At 44.6% G+C, this 22390-nt stretch overlaps 1 protein-coding gene across 7 annotated transcripts in view; it reads right to left on the bottom strand.

Moving 5' to 3' along the window:
• HECTD4 (HECT domain E3 ubiquitin protein ligase 4) overlaps positions 1-22390 on the bottom strand; it is a 114920-nt gene that overhangs the window by 59045 nt on the left and 33485 nt on the right. For 5 of the 7 annotated variants that reach the window (XM_084820400.1, XM_084820401.1, XM_084820404.1 and 2 more), the window contains exons 11-21: positions 21880-22020; positions 19776-20008; positions 18983-19128; positions 17291-17361; positions 17011-17116; positions 13989-14109; positions 12081-12209; positions 8496-8620; positions 6841-6994; positions 6101-6201; positions 2777-2975 (exon numbers count right to left, since the gene is read on the bottom strand). In XM_084820400.1, the coding sequence (XP_084676526.1) occupies positions 2777-2975; positions 6101-6201; positions 6841-6994; positions 8496-8620; positions 12081-12209; positions 13989-14109; positions 17011-17116; positions 17291-17361; positions 18983-19128; positions 19776-20008; positions 21880-22020 (1526 nt within the window). The remainder of the gene's footprint in view (positions 1-2776; positions 2976-6100; positions 6202-6840; positions 6995-8495; positions 8621-12080; positions 12210-13988; positions 14110-17010; positions 17117-17290; positions 17362-18982; positions 19129-19775; positions 20009-21879; positions 22021-22390) is intronic. The other 2 variants (XM_084820402.1, XM_084820406.1) reach the window with 1 other exon arrangement.

Below are 22390 nucleotides of genomic sequence, written 5' to 3'. Positions count from 1 at the left end.
CTCTTCCAAAAGAAGACATTTCTAACCCGCAGCTGCAAAGCATGCTCAGTTTTTCTTGAAGCTCAGTCCAAACCTAGCCTCTCCATTTTGCTTCTGCTTCTTTCCCATTTTAGCATGCCATACAGGTATCGTTAAGGTAAGAAGGCAAGAGCAACCCTGGGGGTATCAAATCAAAAGGAAATCTAGTCCATCATCTTGCTTTTCACAGCAGTCAACCAGATGCTTTGAGGAAGTCCACAAGCCAGGAAGGAAGGCAACAAGCGGTCTCTCCCCTGCTACTGCACTCCAGCAAATGTTCTGTTCAACCTGTTCTAGAGGGGGTTGTACTCCCCCTAAAGGATCACGTTCATCGTTTGGAGGTGCTCTTGGATCCAGAACTGTCACTTGAGGCACAGGTGAACCCAGTGGCACGGAGCACTTTTTATCAGCTTAGGCTGGTATACCAACTACGCCCTAACCTGGACAGAGATAGCCTAGCTACAGTTATCCATGCTCTGATAACTTCTCGTCTGGATTACTGCAATGCGTTATACATGGCGCTGCCTTTGAAAACAGTCCGGAAACTTCAGCTGGTCCAAAATAGGGCAGCAAGATTGTTAACAGGGATTGGCCAGCGAGCTCATATTACACCAGTACTTTTTCAGCTGCACTGGCTGCCAGTCCATTTCCGGGCCCACTTCAAAGTGCTGGTATTAACATTCAAAGCCCTAAACGGCTTGCGGCCAGGTTATCTGAAGGATCACCTCCTCCCATATGTGCCTGCCCGGGCCTTAAGATCATCCTCAGAGGCTCTTCTCTGTGAGCCCCTGCCAAAGGAAGTGAGGCAGGTAGCTACTAGGAGGGCTTTTTCTGCTGTGGAACCTCAGCTGTGGAATGAGCTCCCTAGTGAGGTTCGCCTGGCACCTACATTGTATTCCTTTCGGCGCCAGGTGAAAACCTTTTTATTTTCCCAGGCATTTTAGCATTTTAGCTTTCTAGACTTTTAGCTTTGCTGTTTTAAATCTCTATTTTAAATTCCTGCACTGCTGCTAGGTTTTATTGTGGTTGTATTGTTACATTGTGGTTTTAATGTTCTATATATTTTATATTGTTTTATTGTGTGCCGTTTGGTTTTAATTTTTGTGAACCGCCCAGAAAGCTTCAGTTATTGGGCGGTACAGAAATGAAATAAACAAACAAACAAACAAACAAACAATAAATAAATAAATAAATGGGAGTCAGAGGCATGGCGAGATTCTATACTCATAATCACTAACAGGCATTGAAAGAAGGTAGAGAATTAGCAGCTGCCTGAACGGCTTCTAAAAAAGTTAATTGCAGGTGCAGGAAGGAGTCAATCCAGATGAGGAACGTAGGAAGATGCCTTGCACTGAGCCAGACTCTCAGTTCATCTAGCTCAGTACTGTCGATACTGACTGGCAGCGACTCTCCAGGGTTTCAGACAGGAACTTTTCCTGTCCTACGTGGAGACTGGGACCGTGGCAGGGGAGGGGGCTTTAACCCTTTGCCACCTTTGGTCCTGATTTGGATCAGGGTTCCCATGTCTGTTACTTGTACTGGAAAAAAAATAGCTCTCATTTGCACGAATTGAAGCTTTCCTTCCAATGCAAATAGTACCTTGTTGTTCCAACTCTTGTATACTGTTTTTAAGCTGTGCTGTTTTTAAGCTATGTTGCTTTTATTGTTGGATTTTTTGTTAAACTGTTTTTGGTTCAAAGTTGTTTTTAGTTATATGTTGTTTGTGTGCATTTATGCAAATAGCTTTTAAACTTTGCATATTGTATTTTAATGTTTTCACTTTTGTAAACTGCCCAGAGACCTTTGGCTATGGGGCGGTATAGAAATGCACTAAATAAAAATAAATAAATAGCAGGTGCAAGAGCCCCAATCTGGATTAGGACCATAGTGAGGGACAGAAGGTTAAAGTGGCCCCCTGCCCAGGTCCTGCTCCAGATGAGGCTCCCTGCAACAGCTATTTACTTTTAAAAAGCCATTCAGTCCATTGTTTATTGCGTGGATGGTGTCATGACTAGTTTGGCCCTAAGCTAGCGGTTGTCATTCTACCTCACGGCAGTGAATTCCTGAAGGGTGCAAGCCTATGCCTGTTTAAACAGAAAAAAATCCTACAACTCGCAGCATGCCCCAGCCAGCCATCCTGGCTAGGGCATGCTGGGAGTTGTAGGACTTTTTTCTGTCCAAACATGCCTAGGATTGCACCCTAAATTACTCGTGCGAGATCTCCTCTTCATGCCCCCAGCTTCTCAGATCCCATCCAGAGGCTGTGGGAGATGCTCCATCCTCAAACTCTCCAACACTTTTCCTTCATGACATCAGGAAACATGCTACCGATAGGAAGGGTGCTTCCAGACGAGGCTGTTATTCTGCAACCCCACTGCCTCATTCACAGAATTGTACAGGTGGTCCAGATGACGATGACATCCATTTATAACCCTCCTATGTTTCCCACTGCTTCTTCCGTCATCTGTTCTTACTAGGAAAAAATCAGGGAAGAAAAGACAGAAAGGCTGCACAATGTCTTTGGATTGGTGGCACTAGAAGGCCTCTGTCTGGAAGCACAGTAAGTGATCTCAAAGACCACAAGGAGAAGCATCCATAAAGCAAGTGTACTAAGGGATGCAATCCACTGAAGCTGCTCCTGTGCAACCAATACTGGAGGAAATGAAGCTACACAAGAGCATGGTTTCTTCCGCTTCAGTGGGAAGATTTTCTGGTGGGTCATGCCCAAATTTGAGTTACCATCCTGGACCTCACTTACCTTATCATAATCATACTGCGAGGAGCATCGGCTATCAAACCTCAGGTACAGACAACGGGCACCTGGAATATGCACCGTCTCCTTAAATTTGTAGTTGTCCCTAACAGGATGAACCGTCTCTACTGTTTTCCCAGCTGCCCAAGGAGCTGGGATTTTCAAGCCAGTAAGAAAACCCGGCTCCTCTTTCTCTTCTAGCATTCTGGCACAAAAGAAAAAGAAAAGTTAGCAAGAAAGTAACTTTGCAGGTTCTAGTCAACCAACGCAAGGGGCTTTTGAAAACCTACAATTTGCACTGAAATCCTGTCACAACAAGAAACATGCAATGTGTGAAGGGCCCTGGGACTGAGGACAAATTAGAGAGAGTGGACAGAAGTTCAAAAGAGGAGTAGTTGCTTGTAGGGTGGACACTTAGGTCTGACTTCCACCTCTGCTCAAAGAGGTTTGGCAGGTTTTCCTATGGTTTCAAAAACCTACAAAACCCTTTTGACCAGAGGCAACTGTGTGCACAACACAATGAGATGCAATGGGATGCCACTTTCAACATTCCTAAAAAGACAGGTGTTACAAACAACTTGGGTAAATAAAAAATGAGATGCAAGAAGGGAAGCACCCACAGCCCACTGCCAGTTTGGGGCCTAGAGCTCAAGACTGACCTAGCAGCCATCATAACATCGTGGCTAGACCACTGAAATGTGTGCGAAGCAGGGCTGCCCTTGAGGAGAGTCTGAAGGCTTTTGCTGGTGCAAAATGCTGGAGCCTGCACTGTGAAGGGGTGCATCATCAGGAGTACATGATGCCAGTTCTCCATTGTCTACACTCGATCTCCAAAGGTGCTGGGGATGACCTCCATGCACGAAATGGCCTGTGTCCAGCATAACTAAGAGACTGCCTCCATCCTTATGTTCCACCCCAACTTCATGGAGCCAAGTGCCATCAGCATGCTGATGACACACAGCAATATCTCCCCATGACATCTGAATCAGGTGAGGCTGTGCAAGTACTGGACCAGTGTCTGAACTCGATGATGGGCTGGATCAGGGCCAATACACTGAAGGTGAATCCTGGGAAAATGGAGGCTCTGAGGGCGAGGGTTCCTGAGTCCGGGAGACAGGCTTATAGCCTGTTTGGGATGGGGTTGCAGTTCCTTTAAAAAATCAGGTTCATAGTCTGGGGGAACTCCTAGATCCATCACTGTTGCTGGAGGCCCAAGTGGCCATGGAGGCTCAGCGTGCCTTTCACTAGCTTCAACTGGTTTGCCAGCTACAACCTTTCCTGGACAGGGATAGCTTGGCCACGGTGCTACAGGCACTAGTAACCTCAAGAGTGGATTACTGCTATGTGCTCTATGTGGGGCTGCCCTTAAGGCTGCTCCGGAAGCTGGAGCTAGTGCAGAATGCAGCAGCTTGGCTGTTGTCAAAAGCTGCCACTTTTCAGCAAGGAACTCTGCCCCTTCTCTGTGGTGGCCCCCACTCTGTGGAACTCCCTCCCTAGGGAACTCCGCCATGCCCCCTCTTTAACGAGCTTCCGCCACGCATTAAAAACATGGTTGTTCAGACAGGCATTTGGGGTGGGTTAGGGTATTTTTAGAAATATGTTTTAAAGTAAAATTTTATTGTTTTAAAACTGTTGTATTGCTGTACATCACCCAGAGTGGCCGGGTGACCGGCCAGATGGGCGATTAAGAAATTCAGTAAGTAAGTAAGTAAGTAAGTAAGTAAGTAAGTAAATACAAACTCCTTTGCTGAGAGAACTGCTCTAGCTGCCTATTCACTACCGGGCCAAGTTTAAGGTTTTGGTACTAGTGTACAAAGCCTTAAACAACTTGGGACCAGGACACTTGAGAGAGTGCCTTATCAGTGTCCTATCCACCTGCCCAGTCACATCACATGGCATGCTCCTGGTGGTTCCACATGGACCTATGGCCCGATTGAATCCACCCAGAGAACAGCCTTCATTGTGGTGGCTCCCTTTCTGTGGGACTCCCTGCCACTGGAGGTCAGGCAGGCACCAACGATATGTGGTTTTCGGCTCCTGCTGAAAACATATTTATTTCAAGAAGCCTCCCTTGATTGACTAGCCACATTTTTAATTGGTATTGATGTTTATTTTTCTATAAAAACTTTTAATATGGTGTTTTATTCTTTTTACCTATTATTGTTCACCACTCTGGAATCTGTTTAGATATGGAGTGGTATATAAATGTTGTAAATAAATAAATAAATAAACAAACAAACCTTTAAGATTGACAGGAAATTCTCTCTAAAGTACACAGGGCCTTTGGTAGACCAGCTTTTCTAGATTTAAAGAACTGAAAAATGTTGAAAGACTTTCTAAGTTAATTCAAAGTTTTCATGCTATCCCTGTTCACAATGGGTCAGGATCATGCCTGCTGGCCCTGCAAACAGCCCCACGTGATGTCTGCAAGCTGGATGCCACTTTGGAGATGCGGCTTACAGGCACAGACTCCCTGTTCCACTATGATGTTGAATTTAAACAAGTCAGGCAGGGTCAGGGGCTGGGCAGGCTAGGAGAGGAGGCGATGATCCTCCTATGGTCTAAGGGGGAAGCTAGGACTATGATCAGATCATCCACTGTTTTAAAATAATAATAATCAGGAGCTGTGAGTGCAGGGGGCTGATTTAGATCAGAACTGTAATGGAGATGGAGGGCAACCCTTCTCCTTGCTCTGTTTTCCTGACAACAATCCCTCCCTTCCGCCCAAGCTCCTATTTGCTCTCCTAGGGAACACACAGAAACTATATATACAAGCTTCTTCCTACAGGGCAAATAGCTGATTTTCATCAGTAAAAGGGGTGCGGGGGGAGGCACTAACCCTCCTCTACCCCAGTGTTGCAGACAAGCGAAAACCTCCCTGACTGCTCCTCAATTTTTTTTACAGCCACGCAAGCTCGGATCATAGATCTCCCAACATCCTGCCAAGTGGCATCCTAAAGTTCTTAAGATCAGGATGAGGTAATAACTTCTTGCCCATTATAGTTCAAAGCACAGTGCTTGTGAAATAATCTCAACCTCAGCATTTTCTCATTTTCCTGCTGCTCCTGCAGAGCCCTTAAGGTGGCCAGGGGAGAGAGGGAAAAGGAAAGAAAACCTTCACTCAGATTTATCACTTTCAGCTCTTTAGGGGAAAGCTTTTTTAGGAGCCTACAAAGCAATTTTACAGAGTAATCCAAGGCTGACCCCATGGAGATCTGTGCCTCTGAGTCATTCTTCAACAATGGTCAGGCAGCAAATGAAAGAGAGTGCCCTCAGGGCATTAAAATAGTGAGTGCTGAGTGTCAAAGGGCAGTTTGATGATGCTATCACCTCTCATCAGGGAACAGCTTGCTCCTCTGTTCAGATGCCCCTCCGGGAGAACTGCCCACTTCAGAGAACACCGGAGACGGGGTTTTCAGCAACAAGGCTGTCTGTAAAACAACATGAATGCCGTTTGCTTATTTAAAGATACGTCTAGGGCGCCTAACGCTACCGATCAGAAGGGGTTGTGCAGCTCTTCCATCCTTTTCCTTTCCGACTTTCCAGGATAAGAAAAAAGAAACGTGGGAGGGCTACGAGTTGAAGACAACATCATCTGAACCCCCTGTAAAATTCTGTGAATGAGGCAGGGCAATGGCATGATAAAAGCCTCATCTGGAAGCACCCTAATAAAACTATGTGGTTATGCTTTATTTCAATTCGGGAGGAAAAAATAACTGGAGAGCTGGAGAGAGACAGTGCATATGCACCTCCTCTCCCAGGCACTGCTGCCCTGTCCCCAAGCAATTCAGTTACCCTTTTGGGAAGGGTGTAGGGAACAAAAGTAGCCTAAATGGATTCTGGGTAATCAAATTCTGCAGGGATTTCGGAGGACTTCCAATTACGAAAGCAAAGCATGCTGCCCATCATAGGAGGATGGAGACACACAGGCATACAATGCAGCGCTTAAAGCATCCCTTGTGGGTCAATGAGCATGATAAAAGTATTACTATTCTGCAGTCCAGTTTTAATAGCAAAGGTCATCCCCATCAGGGTGTTAAAAATTCCAGCAGCAGAAAGAAAGGCCATACCTGGCTCGTGTAGAGGACCAGCTGCACCAGCTGAGGCATCAGAGCATCCGCCATGGTCAGTGTTTGGAGGTTGGGATGCATCAAGGAGGTCAGCAACACTGGAAGCAAGTGACCCAGCATTGTGGCTTTGGTCACCTGCTCCAGGCCTTTTAACCTGTGATGAGAGGCCCTCTGGAGTCAGTTCATCTTGCTGCTGTCCTCGCTTCACTATATGCCCAATTGGCTAACCTCCCTCTGAACCAGCAACATACTTCCTGCTTCCTCCCTTCATTCTCCATCACTACCACAAGCTCTTGTCTGTGCTGCTCCCCAGACCTCTCCCAAACCCCAGTCATCTATTCCGGACCCAAAGCCTGTCCCAACTGCTTCCTCTGACCACAACTCATCTTTAGGACTGTCCCACCCTCCTAAGGACAACTCCTCACTTCCTAACCTGGTTTGCACACAATGCTAAAGCATGGGTTGTTGAATTCTGGGTGAACACAGCCACACTAATAAACCACGGTTTGTTAACCAGGAACAACCCAGAAAAAAACCCATGGTTTGTTGGTGGGTTGTAAACTCTGGGTTGTTTAAACCATGCATTGTCATTACAAGTGAACCCAGCTGTTTTGCCAGGCTACAAAGGCAGCAGGCAAGAGTGGTAAAAAACAAACCAACCAGCTGCTATACATGTCAGTACTACAATGCCGCAAAGGCATTTGGGATACAGGGAGGGAATGAGCAAAGGAAATGGGAAACCACCAACCAGGGACTGAGAAAACAAACCACAATTTGTTTATCTCCCAGAAAAACCCTGGATAGGGCAACAAACCAAGGGTTACTGTTATGTGCGAACCAGGTCATTATGTCTGTGGCTCTGACTTTTCTGCTTGCTCCAACTATGGCTTTATTATTTTATTGACTTATTAAAAGTATGTCCCACCTTTCCACCAAAATGGCACTCAAGGAGACTAACAATAAAAAATGAGGATTAAAACAGAATTTTAATTAAAACAGAAACACACATACATTAAAAATGCAGCAATAACAAGAATTAAGCAGCACCCTACCTGTTAAAACCCCTTTCAGCAACAAAGCAGCTTACATGCCACAAGCCTGCCTGCTGGCAGAAGGAAAATGAAGGGGAAGCCACCCTAGCCTCCCTTTTTCTCACATCCTGCTTTGTTTGAAACCCAGATCCTGCCTGGACTTGCATTCTGCCAGCCAAACACAAGCCTCCACTGTGTGACAGTTACTAAAAATATCCTGTTTTGGCAATGATCTTGGAGGTTTGGCAAAATGGCAGTGCCAAGTTCTGATGAAAATTAAACATTTGTCTGCCAAGGCACTGGTTGGGATTTTGTAGGCCTGAATGGGAGCACAATCTAGAACCAGTAATTGGCCAGAGGACCAGGGGCTACTGAGCATTCTGGTCCCATCCATCAGCCACAGAAAGAGCAGCTGCAAGGATCTTGCTCCCCCACCCCCCAAAGAACCCTCTGCTCCAATGCCAGTTGTACTGGGACTGCAGAGCACCAGGGAAGAACCCCCTGACCCTATCCATTGGGTAGAGGACTAAGGGCTGCTGTGTGGTGTGCATTTTTGCTTTGAGAATCATTTGATAGAAAGAGTGAGGCATAAATCTTCAAAATAAACAAAGTAAATGATCTTACCTCTGCTCCCTGTCTGGAATATCACTGTTTATAAGAGCAGTAGTGACTTGCTGCAGCATTTCTAGAACTTCATCACACCCCGTCAGGATTTGCGTAGCCAGGGCCAAGATACTAGCTTTAAGCTCCTAGACACAAAAAGTGTTTAAGAAGACAGTTGTGTTTACATGGCCGAGGGAACAACCAGTTTTTAAACCAAACCAACCAACAAGAAATAAGCATGGGCTTTCAAAGTTAATGTGATGACCATGACAATGAAACCTAGCACCAGCAGATCTCTCCAAGACTGGGGCTGGAGACAGACCACAGCTTCTTCACATTGCTGAAGGCGTTTGGAGAGGCACCAGAGCCTATGATGGACACACTCGTCCATTGTCTCCGTTCAGAGGTCTTTTGCTGTGCCTCAAAAGCCTGCAAAGAAACCTCTCCCTCTTTGACCAGAGATGAAAGCAAGACAAAAAGAAATGAGTGAGCACACCATGAAAACGATGCTTCTATCACTCCACTTTTGACCTTCTAGAAAAAACTCACTGTTCTCTGTGTACAGCCTGAGATTTAAGATGTTATGCCTCCAAGTACGAGGTAAACTCAAAAGGGCATTTAAAAACAAAAACAAAACACAGACGATGCATCTAGGTACTATGGAGAAAATGAAGAATTGATCCTGATGAGAAGAGCTCCCTGTCAAGAAGGCCTGATGAGAGGACACGGAGGCCCTAGTGAGTCATTTTTTCGAGGCCTTCTGTCTCAGACACACAACACCACAGTCTGCCAGTATTCCTATACACAGCTGAGCACTAGGGGCACAACTTTTAGTTCATGAGCCAGTTCAATTACTTAATTTAAAGAGATGCCCCAGAGTGACCGGGCAACGGCATGTGAAAAAGAGGTCAACTATTTTTTAAATACAAGTTCTTAGAAGAATACAAGCAGTAGGCTCCATCTCAGTAGAGGAATTCTGCCTTCTCACTCTCTCTCACACACACACACACATATATATATATATATACACACACACACACACACACACACACAGTGTGGTGAAGAATGCCTCTTCTAAGATGGTGTTCACATCATCTAACAAGTATATGATTTCTTCCCCGTCAAGAATTATTGCTCACTCCTACGCAAATTGATGCAGATTTAATCCATTTATTAAAATGTATACAATTAAAAAATTAAGGATGCAATCCTATGCATGTTGAGAGAGAAAACATCCTGCAACTCCCAGCATCCTGCAGCCAGCCATTTTTTTCTGTCTAAACATGCATAGGATTGCACCTTAAAGTTTCTTTCACTGGACAACAACCCCAATAGGCACAGGAACACACACACACACACACACACACACTTTTCCTTCTGACCTCTCCATCCTGCCCACTTGGCAAAATCTTCTGCAGAATTGAGGAAAGAATGGCATTGCTCAATATTTATCTATTGATGGGAGCATGACTTCCCTGTTTCACAATGTGGGAATGTCAATTTTCTCTTAGCTACAGTGGAATTTCTTAGAGAAGGGGGAAAGATAACACACGTTTTCCATTTGGGGAATTCTAGTTAGCGCAGAAGGGACTCTAAGAAGGCTGGGCCCCAGCTCTGTAGAGTACTTATCAGAATGGTTAATCCAGCCCTGCCTGTTGGCCAGACAAGGAACGAAACAGACAGTCCTAGAAGGGAAGAGAGGATGATAGCAACCGCAGAGAGAAACTGGAAAAAAACAAAAACGTGTTTGTAGGATGAGAGACAGCATGGACACATTTATTATTTACTTCATACAATCACGAACGTGTTCCAGCGGCCAAATAGGACAAGTACACAAATACAGCCGTGAGGAGCAAAACAGAGACTGATGGAACTGGAAACAGAAGGGCACAACCAAGCACAGACTGCTCCCGTGTGGGCCCTGTTGAAAGGAATGCACGCTGGCCTTACCCAGCCCTGTTCATATCCAGCGGCCATTGCCAGGGGAAATGTGCAGTGGATCAACCCCTCAAAAATCTTAAGCAGTCAAGATAAGCGATGCAAAGCCAACCAAAAAAAGCAGCACAGACCCTGCATAAAAGGATGTTTTGCCCTATTGCTTTGGATAATCTGTGAATATTCCCTACAGTGCATGAAAAAAGTTCTCAGAAATCCTACTTCTAATAGCAGAGCTTTGCTGTCAACAGATCTACTGTTTGCAGTAGTACAACCAACAACAGATTTCAATTTTCAAGTACTTGAAAGGCTAGATTTTGGCACACAGGGGGTAACTTTCCCTCTCGGGAATACTCGGTGGCTCAGTTAAAACAGCAGCTCTAGAACCAAGTCACGCAGGCTGTGTAACAGGGCTGCAAAGATGTACACCTAGAATAGCCTTCAGCTGGCAACACAGGGCACTTCCAGGCAGAGGGCTCCTGGCACTTCCAATCAAAGGCATTGTACAGCTGTTCTGTCTTTTTCTCCTTAGAGTATCTTTTGTGGGAAGAAAAAAGATGAAAGAGGCAGTGGGAAAACACGGGAGGATTATGCATAGGAGACAATGACATCTGGACCCTTCATAAAATTCCATGAATGAGACAGGGCAATTGTGCAGTAACAGCCTCGCCGGGAAGCACCCCAACTCAGAACAAGGGTGCTTTCAGATGGAGGGCTCATAGCGTACCCCTTTACACCTGTTTCGTACTCCCTGGACTCGTACTGAGATTGAAATGCAGTTATCCTTCGTTTTTTGTGCTTCTCCAAGTTTTGCAATATGGTTGTTGGCTCAAAAACATACCAAAATGCATAGAGAAACGCATATTTTCAGATAAGAGGTGTACAAAAATGTATATTTTGTGGGAAAATGTGTTAAAAATGCAAAATTTTGTGCTTAAAAAAATTGTAGATAGATGCAGAAACAGGACAGAATGGACTTATGAATGAACTCATGCAAAACTGATGCAGACTGGAAACATTTTGATCCATGCATCCCTACGCTGAAGTCATGGGTGGTCTTGCAGATTTCAGAAGGTCAAGGCAAAGAGATGGGGTGGCAGGGCAAATTCAACCAATTTTTATATTAAAAAATAAATGTCAAATAGTATATTTCTAAGGGATTTAAAAAAATTAACTATAGCACTGTCAAATCGAGGACAATCTGTCAAACTTTTTTCAAAAAGCGAAGGGACTTTGTTGTATGGCGTATGTAGGGCCACTGAATTATTGGTAATAAAAGTAATTCAGTGTGATCTCGTTAGTTGGCTGGCAACAGAGAATTTCTGAGGAACAATCATATGAGGAATGGAACTTGTGAGGGGTGATGGCGGCAGCGCACACTGGTCTCCACTGCCAACAACTGAAGTGACTGGGCAGCTCACTCCTGCATTGTGAAGCCCAAGGAGTCCTGGACTGGGGCATATGTGGCTTTAACAGCAGCTACCCCCTACCCACAAAGCCACCATTGAGAATTCTGGCTGACGCCCACAGACACTTTTAGCATGCCGTCATAACAGTACACTGAGACAACGAGAAGTGACGAGACAGCACAGAGAGGGTATACCCATCGGCTGAACTGCAGCGACACAAGGGCTGTCGAAAGAAGTACTGGAATTTAATCTTGGTGTTTACCTGTACCTTCAATGTCTCTCCCTGCAAGGAGCTGTCACTGTCATCATTTTCGTCAGGCTTAATCAAAATTGTATTACTCAGAAGATGGTTCTGTACGGCCATCAGATACCGCAGGCAGGAGGAGGCAGCCTTTAATATAAATGAGCACCGTTTGCATTATCGTCTCAACACTTCAATAAGAAAATAAGCACAGAAAAAGGGCTGTGTACTATTTTTGAAACACGAAGGAAGAGAACAAACAGGGAAGGACACAAGGGAAATGTTACATTATTCTCTTGCTCGACTGTCACAGCTTTGCAGTGCATTACAAAAACATAACAAAATACTCATTAACAAGCTAAAATTTGGGAGATGTGTCACAAATTGCTGGATTTTGCCCAATTGACACATATGCAGGTAATAGAAAGTCAATTGTTAAAAACAAGGTTGAGTCACAGAGCTCAACAGATAAATTCAGGAAAGGATGCCAGTGGAGTATAAATAGGATCTCATCAGATTTACTGTAATAATACACAATAAAACGGTAAGCCTAGGGCTGTGTGTATGCGGTGATTTTGTGGGAGCACAGAAAATCCACATTATATTGCACTGGGTGCAGACTTCAGCTTCCTGAAAAGTCTCAGCTTTCGTTTTTAAAAAAGCAAGTTGCTAGCCCTTATGGTTGTGCAGATACACTTGTAAGTGTGAAGCAAGGGCCTGCTGGAGTGGCGACTGATGGTCAAAGGGACAGGGCTCCACCTCTCTCCCTAACTCCTTGCTCTTCCCCATGGTTAGCAAAGCCACAATAAACTATGCAAAACAGAAGCAACAATGCACACGCGCATTCTCTAGGGAGGGCCCAAAATCCAGCTTTTGTGAGCTCTGGATAGCATGGTGGCCATCCAAAGTGGAGTGGACACACAACTCTGGTCAGAATGTGGTCCCACCTATACCCTCCTGTTAATCATTTCCTGAATGTTCTGCCAGAATCTTTATTACTCCAAAGTTCAGGCTGCTTCTTTCTATCCCCACTGCCGTTCAAAGCTTTCCTGTAAAGCAGACCGGCATTATTATTACTCCCATTTTGGAGACCCATTATTCCCGTTTGTGGTGTAGTGGCTAGACTGCATGGCAGATGAATACTGTGGAAACCTGGGTTCAAATCTCCACTCAGTTGTGAAGTTCGCTGGGCGACCTTGGGCTGGTCACTCACTTTCAGCCTAACCTACCTCACAGTGTTGTTATAAAGATACACGAGTGGGATATGTGCAGCTCTGAGCTCCTCTGAGCAAGGGCAGGATATAAGTGCAGTAAGACAAACTCTATACAAGAGTGGTTCCGTTTTATATTTATAGCTCATGTTTCTACAGAAGTACCCAAAGCAACTTACAAGTGAATAAAATACAATTACTACACCAAATCAATTTACAGCGGTTTGTCCAGTGAGTTCATAGCAGATGGCAAGATGATCTGAACTATGGACTTCTCACTTCACCATTTGTTCTTTTACCTACTAGCTCTCAATTAGGATTATTTTTTTTAATATAACAGGAAGGGGGGGGAGAGCAGGGTTGCAATGTGTGAACAAAAGGCATTATAAGACATCTATCCCAGCAAGCATAGGGGAAAGTCTGGAATAGTTCATGCATGATTAACAAGGCCCTAACTTTCATGACAGGACAAAGTCCAAAATAGCCCCAGTATTTGTAGAGCCAGTATTTGTAGAGCTGTGTGATACAGATCATGGGGAAGTCCGCAGTGATCTTAGAGGTTCACAGCCTCACCTGTACATTTCCTTTTTGCAACCCAAGCACAAAAGAGAGGCCTCCCTTAAACCTTGCACAGACTGCACGCCGTCCCTACCATGACTGGACTCACAAAAGAAAGGACCTTTTTGAAAAAAGAGCAAGCTAGGAGGGTGTTACTCACAGGCACAGTTGAGAGGAGCCTTTGAAATTCATCTCTGGATACAGTTTGGCACTTGGTGATTAAGATACAAGATTCTCGGACAACAATCTTGAGAATGTAGTGCAAAAGCTCATCGTTTAGTCTTTAAAATGCAGGAAAGACACGGTAAAATGGTGAGGGCTTAGGATGGAATACAAAAACACTTATGTGCAAATTGCAGGGCACTCAGTATTTCCATCATACAGAACTAGTGGTTATTATAACACAGACATGCATCTTTTCCACTTACTTAACTTACGTTGGCCAAGATCTAAGGAACTGTACAGATGGTTCTGCATATCCAGAGATCAGGCCCTCACGCCTCACAATGAACTGCTCAAAGAATGGCTTTCAAGAGCAGTTTTGGATATTGCTGGGAAGAGGGATGGTCTCAGATTCTACGTTCAAAACTCCACTGGAGCATTCAAATGCTCAGGGGCACATAAAGTAGCTCTTTAGATCCCATCCGTGGGGGCACAATTCCATGAGAAATTCTTTGGCACCAGTGCACAAGTGTTTAGCAAGGGACACAATGTCTGTGCAGAGGAAATCGCTCCTGGACTGGGTCGACTGACAGTTCATACTGTCCATAATTTCAAACACCAATCTGATTGCAAGTAACTGCCATGTGGTGGGGCACAGGTGGGCAAGCCTCAGAGGACTTGAGTGCGGCCCAACACAGGTACCCAGGATGCCACATGGCTCCCTACAAGCCCAATGCTCAGCTATTTGGCAGGCTTACTGGAGCATGGTTTCAATGGAGAGGACACAACGCAGAGAGACATCCCCATGCACCATTCTCCTCTGTTAAATCATTTGCATACACCCTCCCAGGTAACTGGCATTGGGGAAAGCATCAATAAGATGGGTAGCAGGGAGGGAGGATGTGCAATAGGATCTCAGTACATGGGGGGGTTAACTATCCCCAACCCTGCATGCTGAGATCAGATGGGGAAGCGTGTGTGTGTGTGTGTGTGTGTGTGTGTGTGTGAGTGAGGCTGGAGGGGAGGTGGAAGGCTCTGCATATATAACTGTGTGCCAGTATTTGTGTGAGAGTGGGAGGGGCAAGGGAGACACTGGCCAGGGGCAAGGGAGACACTGGCCAGGGGCAAGGGAGACACTGGCCAGGGGCAAGGGAGACACTGGCCAGGGGCAAGGGAGACACTGGCCAGGGGCAAGGGAGACACTGGCCAGGGGCATTCCCCTGCTGTCTTCAGCCACTCCCACCCTAGCAAGCAGCCCCTGCCGCATGTGGCCCTTAGGGGCAAAAAGGTTACCCACTCCTGCACTGGAGAGCTGTGCAGAGTGGTAGAAAAAGAGAGAAAGTATGCAACGGATCATTTTACATCCTAATTTAACTGCCTGATTGCTAACCCAGACTTCTAAGCATCAGTTTGGTTCAGCCAGCACTAGGCTGGCTGCTGATAGAAAGAGGATGTTGAACTAGAGCGGCTTTGGCTTAATCCACCAAGGCCATTCTTAAGTGCCTAACTGTGTAGTGTTGCTTTAAAAATATATATATTCTAATTGACTTTCACCGTTACTGGATAATATCCACTGTATCACAAAAACAACAGAACATCTTGTGGCACCTCAAAGACTAATGCATTTATTGTGATGTAAGCTTTTGTGGACTGTAGCCCACTTCATCAGATGCCAGCGGGCTGTAGTCCACAAAAGCTTATGTCAGAATAAATGTGTTCGGGCACAAACCTATGCATGTTTAGACAGAAAAAAGTCTGACAACTCCCAGCATTCTCCAGTCAGCATGGCTGCCTGGAGAATGCTGGGAGCTGTCAGATTTTCTTCTGTCTACATGCATAGGATTGCACCCTTAGTGTTTAAGGTGCCACAATTTCTCGTTTTTGCTGCAATACACTAACAGAGCTACCCCCCTGGAAACTGTACAAGAATCAATCACACACACACAAACACACACCCTTACAAAGACAATAATATTTAAGAGTTACAGTTTTTGTTCGGAAGGAGGAAAGGATAGGAAGCGTCTAAGTTTAAGCCAACACTAGTAGGATGCGATCTACAAGGCTCTGTGCTTTTGCTGTCTCCATTCATTTTTAAAGAGGCCACATGTGGGAGCTCCATGTGAGCTGTGATGGAACCAATGGAGGACATGCAGCAGCAGCTGCAGCTAAGAGGAAAGCCCCAACTGGGTAAGATCCAGAGGCCTGCGAAAGCAAAGACCATCCATGTTTGGAGTGGTGGTCTCCAGGGAGATTCCCTTGTATCATCAGCTCCCCCAGTGAATACACAAACTCAAACAAAGGCAAAAGTAGCATTGCTCCAAAGACTATATGACAGAGATCATCAAAACCCGATGCAACCAGCAGTATCTTGATGCCACTGATTTTGTTCTCCTTCCTTTTATGGCATCCAGTGTCCAATTGGGAGTCAAGGTGCTAATTCTTTTTGAAAGCCCTAAATATGTATAAGTACAGGATTTCCCTTATGCGGCCCCATGCACATACACTACAGTCTGCTTTGTTAGAGAAGAGATATAATAAGCAATCTCCCTCTACGTTTGTTGCCCTTGTGGCTCAGGGGACCTTGAAACTGTGTTATATGTACTGTTACAGTGAAATTTTACCATGGTATCAAGAGATAATTAATTTTCCTGGTAGAGAAAAAGGTTATTGTGTGTGTTATTGCTTAACTGAAAGCAACCTTTTCAGTAACAGCAGCGATGTTTGTTTGTTTTTTTCCATATTGCAATTAAGACACACTCAGCTAACGTTCACTTGAGTTAGCTTATAGTTCGGGTCAATTTTAGACTGATCATCTATTTGTTTTAGTTTCTATTTAGATAAGCTTGTCTTATCTAGAGGCTGTTGTATATTTTATAATTTGTTTCTATAAACTGGTTCACTGACAGCAATGAATAATGGATCCTTTCAACAGACACGAACTAGTCCCCTCCCCCAAAACTTTCAGCATGTGCTCTTTGCGGGTTGCACCCCTACCATGCAGGAAGACTCATGTTGTTTACCTGTAATGCTCATCATCTTCACTGCCAAATCTGTTGTTCTGAAGCTGCTCAGCCAGATTAGTCATGATCACATCTCGAAGCTGAGCAAGCCCACTGTTTCTGTCTCCTAAAATGGAATAATTCATGGAGGAACGGGTTATACAGTGATGTTGGGCTCTGCTGAAAACTGACACTAATTAAAAACATTTTTTTATTCAAGGTGTACCAGGCTATGCTTTCTGGATCATGTACTTTCAGTTTGTAAACTAACGTTCATTCCAGTATCAGTGAAAACGCTTACCTTCAGTTAAGACCAGTTTAAGCAAGTTATTAATTTCTACTTCTCCAGGATACAGGATATTTAGACCAGAACTTAAAAGGAGAGAAAAGAAAGAGGTAACATTTAGCATTTGGATAAACAACAACAAAGAGTGTTGTGGCACCTGGTAACATAAGCTTTTTTTGTCGGTATTTTTGCTACAGCAGACTAACATGAATCTGGAAGTTTTTAGCATTTTTTAATTAAGAATAAGAGGAAAGCCTGGTGCCTTAAAAAAAAAAAAAGTTTAGCACTCAGTCATTGGAGCAGAATGGCTGGCTCTATTATAATGAAGATATGTAATTCTACACTTCACCACTCTGTTTAAACTGAATTTGTCCAACGGATTCCAAGCAAGATTGTCCAGCAAACAGTTAACTATTTGCTAATACTAATAAATGTAACAAAATAATCAGCAGAACTGGAAAAATCAGCTTTGGATCAAAAATACATAATTATTCCAGCACTGAAAACATAGCAGCTCATAAAGAGAGGCATGGAGGTTACTCTGGAAGATTTTGTTCTCACGCTTTGGAATACGTCCCATTTACAGCTCCAAATGGGACATTTGAGTGAAATGTTCTTTGCCCTTGAGATGTATGTTATCTGGTTATCTTAACACAGAATTGCAAAGATACACGGTAGCATTCCCTTTGCTTTGGCAAAATGACAAAGAAGTAGCAAATGGAAGAGAGGAGGCCATCTTGAATCTTGAACCTCCAGCTGGCTCAAAGAACTGTGTGTACATACCACAGACAGGTGTCCCCAACCAGCACCAGTACCACTCATTAAAAGAACTTCAAAATTTTCTGAAGTAGATTATAGAAATATTTGTTTTCTATATAGCTTTCTCCCAAATCCTACAGCTGACCCCAGAAACTTGGGTGCTTCCAGGCGAAGCTTTTACTGGGCCATCACCCTGCCTCATTCACAGAATTTTATGGGGGGTCCAGATGACATTGTCATCCATTCATAACCCTCCTACGTTTCCCACCACTATCTTGTTTATTACCATAGAAAATCCATTAAGGGGAAAAACATGGAATAGCTGCACAATGCCTTCTAATTGGCAGCACTAGATACCCTCTGTCTGGAAGCACCGTTAGACTTCCTTATCATTTTATTTGGTTGTATTCCATCAGCATGACCTCCTAAGAGCGCAATGCCCTAGACTAGAAAGAAGACTGGCCTGCGGATCAGTCCAGAGTGGAGCACTGCAGTGACAGCCTCAGACACACACACAAGCCCATGTTGCAGAATCGTATATAACTCTTAAACTGATGACAGAGCCTGAGTGGCTGCTCAGTAAACATCCTCCTCGTGCTTTTAAATATTTCTAATCTAAGCCAGCAAAAAGCAGACTGGAAAGTTCCAGCAGCAGCAGCTTCCTGAAAAAGATGCCCAGTAACACTGACTGGGCAGGGAAGCAGGGTCTAGCATGCATTGGGGGGGGGGGGGGCATATTAGCTGCCTTCCTTAGGCCAGTTTCAGTCCAAGAACCACAAGCTGCCACTCCCTGATGTAAACCACAGACAGTTCACATGTTACTAGAATGAAGCTTAGAATGTTTGCTTTGTGATTTTACTGACTCATGCTTTAGACAGCTTACTAGAAATTACCTTTACTAGGACTACAGAATTATTTGATTTATTACAATGAGATAAGGTAACACACCTGATTGCCAGGCAGACCTCCTTCTGAATTTCAGAGCTGATCTGGTCTACTGGTGCCATCAGTAACTGCCAAAGCAAGAGGCCAGATCGTCTTACAGTGTCACGATTCTTCTCTGTTTGGGGGCTGAAGAAAAACTTAAAAACCACCTGAAAGGACAACCGTTGGGGAAGAGGGGAAGAAATGCTCGCATTGAAATGTTGCTTATGAAGGAGTGTCATTAAAAGAGTGCACATAACACTATTTACATTCACATACTTATTAATGGCTATAGCCCAGTCCTTTCCAGTGGCTCAAGGTGGGGAACAAAAGCAAAAGAATCCAAAGAAAACCAGTAAAACACAATCACATTAAAATACCCCCAACCTTCATTGATTTAACTGTGAGCCACAAAAGCGAGATCTTACAAGAAGATGCTCAGGCTCAGATTTTGATCAATTTCCAGTGAGAAAAAGTTCTCCTGATCCCTGGAGGCAACTATCAGGAACATCTCTCAGGGAGGTATTCCAGAACTGACAAGAGACCCACCAGTGCCCTAATGGTGCGGCCATTTAGGGTGCTCTGCTCCCCCTGAGTCCTCCTCAAACTGCATGTGTAATTGCAACTAAGCACAACCATGCTATGCTGTTTTTATTCTTTCATTGCTGTGTTTTTATTGTGTTGCAATACATTGTTTTATTATTGTTTCAATCAAGTTTCAGTTGTGATTGTAAGCTGCCCTGAGTGCCATTGTTCTTGGTAGAAAGGTAGGGTACAGTTCAAATACCCAAGGTGTCCCTATCATACGTGTACACACCTGGAAGACAACCAGGATGCAGCGTATAATGCAGGTGTCCCCATTGACCATGGCTTTCTCCATGATGTCGCAAATGCTGCTGAGATGATGGGCTTCAATTGGATGCTGCTTGCCCAGAAACGTTGTGATTGGAAGGTTGTTACTTGCTGCCAGCAGGTTGAGCTGATGGATACACATAGCACCAACATGGTGCAGTAATTGGTTGATAACCTCGTTTGTGGTTATGGCATCTCCTAGAACAACAACAATAATTTCACATAAACCTACTGTCAGGGTTTTATGTACTCGGTGCCTTGTATGAAATGCAAGTTATTTTTTAAAACTTCCATACAACTATTTGCAAACAAGGTTTTCAAAATAATTTGAACTTGTTGCAAGGACACGAGTTATCGAAGGCAAGGATGGAGAGGCTCAGTGCCCTGCAGACGGCCTCAGGCTCAATCCTCAGCATTTTCAGGTTAAAGTATCTTATGCTGCAAGGCCAGGAAAGGCTGGGGCTGAGATCTTGGAAAGGCACGATCAGTTGGACAAAACGACATTAGCCAGGTGGCTCAGTGGGCCAATGGCCAGATGGTATCAGGTGGATTCATCTGTTCGTACGTATAGAAGGGGAGTAAGAGAAGAACATGGAGATAGGGTTAGGTCCCTGGTGTCAAGTAACCAGGAACCAGGAACAGCAACCATGTATATGAGAGAGAAGATGCTTCTGGACAAGGCCTTTGTTGTGCAATGGCCCTGCCTCATTCACAGAATTCTACAGGGGGTCCAGATGATGTCTTCAGTTTGTAACCCTCCCATGTTTTTCCACTGCTTCTTCTGTCTATTTTTTTAACCAGCAAAAGAACTGTTGAGGAAAAGATGAAATAGCTCCACAATGCCTTTTGATCGATGGCACTAGGAACCCTCTGTCTGGAAGCAGCCAGAGAGAGAGAGAGAGAGGGAAAGAGAGAGAGAGAGAGAGCTTTTATAGCAGGGGTGCAGAACCTCTTTCAGGCTGAGGGTCAAATTCCATTTCAGAGAAGCTGGGTGGGGGGGGCTGCATTCCAGTGCTGGGTGGGATACCAATATACAATATACCAAAAATACCAATATATTTTACCTTAAAGCCCTTATGGCTAGTAACTCAGCCTTCAGAGAGGCATTTCAACCTTTTGGAATGGGGGGAAAACTGCACAGAAGCCAGGAAACTACCAAAGGATCAGTAGACTGGGAAAAGGGGTGTAGCCTCTGGGGAATCCCAGAGGGCCACATTGGGACCCCAAGAGGGCTGGACTTGGCCTTCAGGCCTGAGGTTGTCCACCCCTGTTTTATAGCTATCAAAACCCCATTTGCGATCTACAGCAGTCTTAATCAGGGTTGCTCTAGTTTCTGAGCCTTATTCAGGCAAGATTCAGAAACTCAAGCCCTAGATTCACAAGGGCTAGAATTGTGCTTAGGATGCCAAATATCAGCTGCTGCACTTGCCTGGTAAAAGACTGCAAGCACAAATTATGATGGGGATACTTTGGGTATCCCCAGAGTACTGAAGGGAATAAACAGATGGCTTGGATTTGGGAGACCAGTCAAAGTTCTCCCTCTGACATTGTTTGGCCTTCGATAGGTCACCATCTCTCAACCTCAGTCTATTTACAGATGGAAAACAAAATGCAACACCTCAGAAGGTCATTGTGAGAGTAAATCCTCTGCAATTCAAACTGCTATACAAGTTATGATAGCAGTACCATGTATCTGATTGTTCCAGTGCTAACGCTTGCATTCAAAAGTAGAGTATTTTGGTGCCTTTCTCCTGCAGCAGTAATGGTCAGTTTCCTTCCTTCAGTGCAATTTCAGAGATTTCAAAGGAACCACCCCAGAGCACTGCAGCCTGTAACTTCAAAAGCAGCTAAACTTCAAACACCCTGGTTATGTTCTTACTTCTGATCAAAAGACGTTCTGTTCTATATATACCCTCTTCAACCTTGTATGAAAGTGCAGTTCTGCCCTGCTGGTTTCTCAGTCAGGTGCAACATGGCTTAAAGGCAACACTCACCAATCTAGGCTGCCCATCTTGCATTTCACTGACACTTCCTTTGTATAGAGTGCTGACAGCAGATTTTCCCCTCACCTTTTGGCTCTATAATTATATGGCTGACTCCTAGCCTCTGGCAGACGTAATGGAAGGCTTGGTTCCCAGGATTGCACCACTGATCAATATAGTCATTCGAGCACGTCCAGATCATGTTATTCATAGCATCGTAGCATGCACCTGAACAAAAATGATCAATAGCTCCCTTTATCAAAAGTGGTATATGATGTGAAACAGGTGGAGACACATGAAAATTCACAGCCGCACTTTTGGTTGGTAACAACTCTTTTCTCTCTTCTCATACACATGTACACACATAATGACCACCATTGTGATAGTGCTGCTTCTTCCCTCCCCTGCACCCCTTCCCACCAACAGCTCCATTTGGTCAGTCCTAAAGGGTTTGTTTGTTACTGAGCAGTTGGAATGTTCTTAAACGTTGCATAACACCTCAGCAGCTGAGCTCATGGCTAGGAAAGTCTCATTTCAATCTTCCGAAAGCCAGATTTCTTACAGTCAATAGCTGTGGGAGATTTCAAAGACCGCAGTC

Source organism: Heloderma suspectum, chromosome 13 (genome assembly GCF_057233095.1).
Source record: "Heloderma suspectum isolate Gila_16-S chromosome 13, 16-S_ref, whole genome shotgun sequence".
Taxonomy (NCBI): domain Eukaryota; kingdom Metazoa; phylum Chordata; class Lepidosauria; order Squamata; family Helodermatidae; genus Heloderma; species Heloderma suspectum.
This window is presented reverse-complemented; position numbering and strand designations above follow the sequence as displayed.